Source organism: Buceros rhinoceros, unplaced genomic scaffold (genome assembly GCF_000710305.1).
Source record: "Buceros rhinoceros silvestris isolate BGI_N320 unplaced genomic scaffold, ASM71030v1 scaffold40970, whole genome shotgun sequence".
In the NCBI taxonomy this organism is placed as follows: domain Eukaryota; kingdom Metazoa; phylum Chordata; class Aves; order Bucerotiformes; family Bucerotidae; genus Buceros; species Buceros rhinoceros.
The window spans coordinates 21,874-31,173 of NW_010389936.1; the positions used below are offsets into that span (position 1 = coordinate 21,874).

At 44.0% G+C, this 9,300-nt stretch overlaps 1 protein-coding gene across 1 annotated transcript in view; it reads right to left on the reverse strand.

Moving 5' to 3' along the window:
• The window catches only part of TRMT11 (tRNA methyltransferase 11 homolog (S. cerevisiae)), a gene marked incomplete at its 5' end in the record, with an annotated part of 19,063 nt that overhangs the window by 1,338 nt on the left and 8,425 nt on the right, over window positions 1–9,300 (reverse strand). The window contains one exon of the mRNA XM_010135620.1: window positions 6,450–6,570. Within this exon, the coding sequence (XP_010133922.1) occupies window positions 6,450–6,570 (121 nt within the window). The remainder of the gene's footprint in view (window positions 1–6,449; window positions 6,571–9,300) is intronic.

Consider the following 9,300-nt stretch of genomic DNA (forward strand, 5'->3'; position numbering starts at 1 on the left):
GTGACACCAGCCAAGAACCGAGTTTAGAAAGCTGGCCCCATGATACAGACGCAGGTTTAGCTCATTGTGTACCGTGGCTTTATACAATTAAGGTATTTATTAACTAACATCAACACTGTAAGATAGACAATCCAGCAACCTTTAGTCTGAGAGCTAAAGAAAACTGAGGGCAATTTTTAAAAACAGTTTTACACTTATGGGTGCCGTCAGGAGATTATGTTCAAGGAGCTGTGATAAGCAGAACAACCGAACTGTGCAAAGAGGAAATGAAAACAGGCGTACGACAGAACCCAACCTCTGCTCCCTCAGTGCTGCTTATTGATGCAGCCACACTGGAACGAGGTTTTTTATGCAATAGAGCAGCTCTGAGATTGGTTCACTCCTTCAGTTCACAGTTCAGAGTGATCTGCTCCTATCTGAAAAGAAGGTCGGTGTGGAATGCTTTAGCAGCAGCAGCAGGAACACAGAAGTGGACCTCAGTCAGTGTTTTCATGCTGCACAAGTATTACAGTGCCGGGATGAAGTGAATCCTGGTGCCGCCTCTCCAGGCTTTCAGCCAACAAGTCCCACATCCCGCCCTGCTCTGGCTCTCCTGAGACACATGGTAAAGAGTGAAAGCAAAGGGTTTTCAGCACGGCAAGATGCTTGTGTGCACACACCAGTGCCCTCTCCCGGGCACAGGAGATACTCTCCTCTACCCCACCACACCAGTAGCATGCCACTGGCTTCAATTAACTTGCTGAGTGTTAATTGCCATGTGGATATCTGATGTGTAAAGCACATACACCAGTAGCAGCAAATTGGTTCTATTTAAACACATCACTGCTAGAGAACGGCAGGAGGAAACGACCTCGGTAAACCTGCTGCAGACCCAGCAGTGCTTCTTGCCTTGCTGTCACCAGGATCATTCTCAGGGGGGTAGTCACGGGCTTTTAACATGTCCATGGGAAAAAAAAAACCCAAAACAAATTACTATAGGCAGACAGGAGCAAGGAGGATCTGGCACACACTTCTCTCAGCCAGGCCGTACCCACTTCTCCAGGTCTCTTGTGCAGGACCACTCCGAGGAAAAGAGCACTTATTCTTCCCCTGAATTTGCAGGCCAGAAATCCTTCTTTGACCTAAACATCTATTTTTATACCTTTGGGATGTGTTTTAATGATAATTCTATATAACTTGCTTGTTTGGAGAAATGGATGGGATATTTGACCTGAAGGGGTCAACAGTATTTTAACATCAAAATTAATCCCCACAGCCTCCCAGAGGTCACACATCTGTCCACCATTCACCCTAATGCCTTCAGCAACAAAATGCGGCTTCAGGGTGAAGGGTGTAAAGAGCTGCCTCCCTCTACCCCCAAGCTGGCTCAGGCAGAGGGAGGACATGGTATGTAAGAGAACAACCTTCAAGTTAAACACAGCTGTAAGAGCAGTATTTGCATTCGTCGAAGGGAAACAGGTTTGGTGCATCACTCCACAGCAGCACCAGTTCGTCCATCCTGGCCTCACTGAAAGCTACGTGAACCACTGCTCGCCAGAAGAGATATCTGCAGTCAGGCAGGGCGTCCCGGGAGGGCTCACAAGGGAAGCCCCTGGTCCACGTCACAACAATTCCAGCCTAAGAGCTTCCATTCCCTACCTCCCCCCTGTTCAGACACACTGCCCAGTAAAGACGGCAATGGCTTCAAAGAAAAAGATCAGCCAGGGAACTGTTTCTTAAGAAATGGAAAAGAGAAGCAGCAAGCACGAACTACCTGGAGATGCCACTCACTGCTGACATGTACTAGTCAAAACAGTTTTATAGGCAACATGAGAAATGACCTAAAGAAAAGGAATTCTTGGATTTCAGAGACTAACGATTTCCAAACAAATTCCACCTCAGGGTATTTTACAGCTCCGTGGGGAGTAGGCTGCATTTAACCCCACAGGGATAGGAACTGGTCAAAAATAAACTCCGTGAAACAATTTGTTGTGACTGTTTGCACTAGAATTTGCCTGGCCATCAGGCACCAGCTCGTCTCAGAGATGTCCTCGGTGAAGCTCCATCTCGAGTAGCATGAATTGGTAGAACCAGCGCTCTACATATCGAACACGAACGACTGACAGGAAGATAAGATCTCTTATGGAGGGTGCCACGGGTGACTCTCCTGCAAGCACATTGACCACCCGGTGCAGTTATTATGGGTGGTTTTCCCTTTCATCTTTTTTTTTAAAAAAAAAAAAAACGCTTAAATTCAGGGAATGGAGTTGAACCACAGTGTTTTAAGTGACAGTCCCTTTCCTCCTCTTCGCAGACACATGGAAGAGGAGTAAGGAGCATCGCTTGTGCCACACAGCTGCACTAGGGATGAGGAGCTTTCACCATTTATTTCCGTTCAAACAATCACACACAGTTTTCAAGGCATAAAGCTTGTAACTGGTTATTAAAAAAAAACCTAGTGAGACTTCCCAAGAAATCATCTCCAAGACTGATCAGCAATGATCAGCCTACTTGGCACTAGTCAACTCTCCCCAGTCCGCCAGCACTACCAGAAAGATGTCTCCCTTTATTTGTACAAGTGAGAACTGGAGACGCTCGTTAATTCCTGGTCATTCTTTATCATCATCCTTGGTTCTCACTTCGGATAGTTTAAGATCTCAAAACAGCAGACTAATTGCAAACAACAGTTAGCACATAACGCTTTGGCTCTGACATGTTCTACAGTTACTTCTGTGACAACCAAAAGCCAAAGCAGCTCTTGTCAGAGTGCGTGCTACCAAGTGGCTTTTGGCTCACTTGAGTTTTCAGCTCAATGCTTGTTTGTTCTGAAGACATCACTAAAAAAAGGTGTTGCAGATCCCCAATAAATAGTGAAAGAGGTAGAAGAGCGAGCAGGAAGCCTAAAGGTAGCAAGAAGGCTTTGTTTTTCTTTAAATGTCAGCAAATATTAAGTGATGTTATTAAGCGCTGAATCCAGCGTGCCTCAGTTCAGCCCCAGGATAATTACCCACACTCAGTTTTTGTTTAAAACAGTATTCCTGGCCTTATCACAGCTTTCTACCACTCCACATCTGGTGCTGGACAGTAGCTACAGAAACCACTTGCACTGATGTTATACAGCTATAAACAACAGGGAGCAGTTTCCAAATGAGGGACAACAGGGTCACACCCAGGAATGGACACTGCTGAATTCAGGAGAAAAGGTTCTACACAGGAACAGTGCTGGAATGACCATGTGAGGTGGAAACGCTGGAGCCACTCAGTATAGTGCAGTTACATGCCCGAGGCTCCAGAGTCCTTGCGGGGGCAGCCAGTGACAGATCTCTCCTCCAGTATTTTTTTAATAAGTCCTGATTAGAAATTTCAGAACTAGGTAACCAGCCCAACAGATACCAAACATTTTTGTAAGACAGCAGAGGAATGAAACAAGTAATCCAGCAATAGCTGAAATAATTCAGCGTGGGGAAAGCAACAGAGAGCTAGAGGCGGTGCTGTAAAGAAAGAAACACCAAACAACCTACAGTTCAACACTAACAGCAAGCTCACCCCTCCTGAAAACAGCTGGTTGATGACCAGGTAGAGATTCTCAAGAATCCTTGTGGCAATAATGCTGTAAGTTTTTACACTCCAATTTTCCTACTCATTAACCACTTGCCAGTTATTCGACATTTCAGTAAAACACGTGACAATTCGGATGTAGGTGACACAGACTGATACCCTTCTGCCTTACATTGCTGCGTTCTTTAAGGCTTTTGAAAAACAAACTGGCACAATGGGAGGTAAATCTCCACTTGATTCGGGCTGGAAGAATTAGCTCAACGGTCATCTGACCTAAAGCAGAAGACTGGACTCGTACTAGGTCTCAGTCGACTGACATTACGACATGAATTCACTCAGGCAATAGCTTCTCACTCTTCCACTACCACTGTATTTCAGTTCTGGGGTAGGTGAGCACCTACAGCCTTCGGAGAGCTGAACCAGTGGGTTTACTGCGTCAAAAAACCTCCCTTCACAGTTTAACAAGAGCAGACTCACACACAGTCCTGCCCGCTGTAACATGGATTAGAAAGATTTATCTCAGGCTTAGAGAGATACTGAGGAGAGCCACAGCCATTTAGTAACAAAAGCAGCAATAATGTCCACAGAAAAAGGTAACGTGTCAAGCCAGCCAATGCTCAGTGCCTATCACTCCTGTTTTGTCCCTCTCCTGTTGCAGACTCCAGTTCCTCACTGCTTTAATTCTTCTGCCTTCAGAGTTCCACCAGAACAGAAGTCACTACCCGGCGGCTGCTGCTGCTGCCCTCCACACCAGCTGCCAGCAGTCACTCGTATTATCCTCACTCTAATTCAAATCGGGGAGGAGGGAGTTAGCTGGTATTTTTGGACACCGTAGCTGTCCAAAAGAAGCCTTAAATGTTGAAAAACAAACAACTTTTCTGCTCATATTATGGATGTGCTGGAAAAGTCTATTCATGTCAACACTTCAGTAAGGAATCTTTTCCAGTTGGCACAATTTCATCCTAAACTTCTACAGAGCAGGCTGGATGCTTACAAGACACTGAGTTATATACCACCTTCTGCGAGGTTTTTAATCCAACGTTTATGATCTTCATGCTTGTGACTAATTACGATAATTATTTCAACTAGAGACATTCACTTCGGTCTCCTTTGTATTACAAGCACAACCAAACTGCACCACCAGTTTCATGGTGAGTACCAGATTGAATTCATCTCCAGTTAAGAGTTTAGAGTGAAATCTGCGATTCATCACTGGTGGCAAACACTGGGGAAACCCAAGACATGCATAATGGCAGTACCTGATCTGTAAAACTTCTCAGCCACTTGCAAGGACTACGCTAAGCTGCGTTAAAAGGCATTTGCAAGCCCCTGTTACAGAGCAGGAACTGTTTGAAAACATGAATGCTTGTATATTCGTAAAAACGCACTCTTCCATTTGGGAAAATAAAATGGCTAAAGCTCCAACTACCGAACATCATGATTCTATCTGCCGAGTTAGGGGTATCCAATTCAAAGGCTGTTCAGGATTTTAAGACAGTAAAAAACATGTCCCAGATAAAGGACGCTGGGGTGAGGAAATCTTAAGACACTTCAACACCAACTGAGACCCTAAACCAAGCAGGTGCTAGCTAAGGAATCAATATGTATTTTGTTATTTGGACAAGTTTTACATCGTCAGGAACAGGACATGGGTTCTGGTATCTTTAAATTATCTACAAGACATCCGGAGTCCTGAGCAGAGAAAAGCACCCGCAGAGCTTTCTCTAAGTAGCAAGTCTGCCAACAGGACTCGGGTGCCCAGAGCTAAGCATTTCCAGACAGGAACCTGCCAAGGCATGTCCTGAAGAAGAGGTGATGTACAAGACAGGAATAACAAGTGAGGAAAGTCTCTTTACAGAAGGGTAGATGTATTCTTCAAATTAGGACAAGTTAACCTACAGCACTGGCAGTAATAAAACCCCTGCAGAAAACCTTCCTGAACACCCTGAGACATACGTATCAAAAACATCCATAATTTATCCTCCTGGTTTGCTACAGGTGAAGTCAGCAGCTCTGGCTCTGAACTCCACATACAGCCTTGTAAAAAAAATTCAGCTGTTGCTTGAGAGTCTCAGTCATCATTAGCACTATGGATACAAGACAGAAACCCTGCTGTGGTGGTGGTGCAAGCGCCACGCAGACACAGCAGCCTGTCTCTTTCAAACAGGTCTTCCAACCGATGAGGAATGTACTAAAAACACTCTCATCATCCACATGTGTTTTCATTAAGGATTTGCTGTACAAGGAGCCCTGAACGCAATATTCCCGATCCCAGTGCCTCAGGAGAGGCACCCAGCACCTCCCAAGACCAAGAAAAAGCCTATGTGCTTCACTTCTGTCACAGCTACAACATCATTTCAAAAGCTAAAAAAATACCACTCTTAACATGGAATACCAGAACTGAATACAGTTTAGCTGCACTGCAAGGCCCACAAGGGTATTTCCTATTCACCTGGGCACCAAAGGACTCTCTGGAATCAATGGGAACTCCACCATCTAGGCACCTCTGGATGTGATCCGCAGAGGGCGGTTTTCCAAGAAAAGCCCAGGAAACTTTCACAAGTAACCTTAAGCTCAAAGATCTCTTTTACACTACGAAGCAACTTGCTCAAGACGAAAAAAATTTATCAGAAACTAAGGAGAAAAAGGAAAAGACCAACACCAGAATGGTCCCTTAAATGACCACCCAATTTATTTTAAAAAAATGTGAGACAATTGTTCGAAAGCTCCAACTCTCATCATAAAAAACTCAAGAGTTTGTGATACTCAAGAGTCCTAAAAAAACCTGAAGAGTCCATAAAGAACTCAAGAGTCCTTGTGATAGACACAAGTATCAAATGCTGACCAGCACAAGCTTTTCATGAATGCAATAACTACTATTTTACACAATATCATCAAGAATTCAAGCTTACCTTGAATTCTTCTACCTTTTCCATGGTTATCAGGCGCCTCGATGTGTGGCTGGAAAGCATCTGCTCACAGTTGCTAATAAGTTTCAGGCATGGGTGGCGGGGAATGATCTCTTCTGTATATCTGGAAAAAATAAACATGCATAGAGCTGGAAGCTCATGAACTGCAAGACTTGCATCTGATACGGAAATCATACAGATTTCTTGACAAAACGGCGTACACTAGGAAGTTGCCATGCATTTCTGCTCTGATTAAAGAGATGCAGGTACTGGTGCTGCGGAGTTTTACATCGTATATTCCAATATCGTATATTGTCTCCTGACAAACTGTAAAGAGACACCCCCCCCTCCTTCTACATGTATTTACATGATGTTAACGTATGCACAAAGGCCTGCCTTCATAATTTCCAGCAGAAAAGACCTCAACCTCACCCAAGCAGAAGTAAATAACTCATCTGGTCAGAGCTGTGATTGATAAATAAAGTTGTAGGAACAGGAGACTGGACTCGGACTCCCTAGAAGGAGACCACTGCACTTCAATTCCACTGTATTAAACCACCTCTTACTAGAGAGTGATATTCCTGAACACCAGAATTTGGTTTTACAAATCTATCACACTGTAATTCCTTTTTCTAAGGGGGAAAAAAAATTCCATTATCCCATAACACCAGATGCCGCAACACTGGTTCACAATTAAATCCTGTCTATAGGAGCAGTTAGTGTTTTAAATGGCCCCATCTCATACTATTTTCTGTAGAAACAGCTTTCCCTAGATGGCTTCAATCCCCTTGTTTCTCCAAATGCTGGAAGAGGAATGTAAGGATTTAAGAGCTTTGAACTTAAGTGCAAAACATAGGAGAGGGAAGTATCAGCCTAGCTAACAAGATAAGTAAGAGAGCAGACATCCTTCCTACACACCGAAATACAGACTGGCTCTTCAGTCTTAGCTTTTGCCGTAAGCTTTCCTTTAACAGTTACTACACCACAACACAGAAAAGAGCATATGGTAAATATGCTGAATTACTAAATAACTTCCACAACTATCACTTAATCTTAACAGCTACAAAGCAGAAGCTTCATGTTTTTCCTGTGAAGAAGTGGATTTTCTGAATGCACTTCAAAAATCAATGTATTGCTCTAGAAGAAAGAGAAGTCAAAGAACACAGCTCAAAATAGGAACAATCTAGGTGCTGATGGAAGTCCTGACATTTACTCAAGATAACAGTGAGCTGTTAAATATCAAATACAGACTTGTAAATGGGAAACCCCCAAACAGCACTGCCTCTGCATTGCTCCAAAACTTCCAGATCGCAAAGCAACCTTTGGTCACTCCTCACGTGGAGAATAAAGTCACTCCTCCTGCTTGGGTGAAGTCTGAAAGTGCTTTTGACGAAGGAGAATCAAATCGATTCCCCACTGTTTTTCCAATTACACAAGACTTCTGATGCATCCAGTAACACCAAAGTGCCTCCTTCTCCTACAGAGGTAGGCGCTCTGCCACAACATCATACAAGTTTCTCTTCATAACCACATAAAAGCTTGACTGCAAAAAAATTAAAAGAATTCAGACTCTACAATGATTTCACGGTCAGATGGGAAGAGTGAACTCTGGAGGGAGATGCAATCTAGCAGAGGGGGAGATCGTTATCACTGGTAAAAAGCCTCGTCCGTTAGCAGTAACGCAGATACTTCTACGTTCTTTCAGGTAAAACTCAGAACGTTATCAAGTAAAAATGCAGCAGCACTGGTTTTAACAGACTTCCATTTCAATCCAGTTTGGGTTTGAATTTAAGGATCTCAAACAACACGTGAACCTGACGGCAGGTGTTGCCAAGGGGTATTTGGTAACACAGCATCGTAGCAGACGGTCTCATCTCTTCGCCCCACATACCCACTTTAACATTTGTTCCGCTGTTCATCGTAACTGGAAATCAAATGACTACACTGATACTCCGTGCTAATACAGTGACTTCTGTATTTCACAGCAGCATGTACAAATCCACTTTTTAAGAGGCAGCCCAACAGGACCTTGAGCAAGGTGACCTCCCCAGAGCAGCAGCCACCGCAGCAGCAGCAGCCGCCGCCGCCGTGCGTGGTCAGCTGAAGTGAAGCACTTTGTGCTGCTGTTGTGAGGAAGCAGGCTCTCAGCAGCGTTCACCCCGCAGACAAAAAGCTCTTCTATCTTGACAAACAGACTGAACTCAGTAATTCCAGGGTTTATTGACAGGGAAATCTAAGTTCAGAACCACACACTGTCTGTCAGGGCTAGGCCTGTAGAGACAGACATTTTAAAAATATAGCCGAAATACTGTTCATGTTTGGTTTGTGAAGATTTTACCAGAGAAAAAGCCCAAGGTACCAACTCTATCATTACAAGAAATCACAAGCTACTAAGTGAGCTCTTCTGTTACAAAAGCATGTACCAGAAATGCCTCCTTCTGATACCCAAATTTTCTAACCAGCACGTGAGAATCGTTTCACCATTTCTACAGTGAAACCAGGATCAACTACTTTATATATCAGTATAGTTTGACTGTACACAGGAGCATAGGACATTGCCGAAGCCACCTCCATAGCACACATACATCTGGAAGATACTCAGAAACAGCCACGGTACGTACATCAACTCCCCACTTTTCTGCAAAACAGTTTTGGAAAAAAAAAAAACAACCAAACAAAATCACAACCAAAAAACTCCCCTCAAAACCTTATCTAAGAGATGTTGCAGTAAGTAATGCAAATGGAAGATGTCTTTCGTTTTAAACCCGGTTCCACTCCCAGAACTGCTGCGCTGTCGAGCAGACAGCATCCTGCCATCCCTGTCGTGGCTGCAGGGCTGCTGCCCTGCACTGCC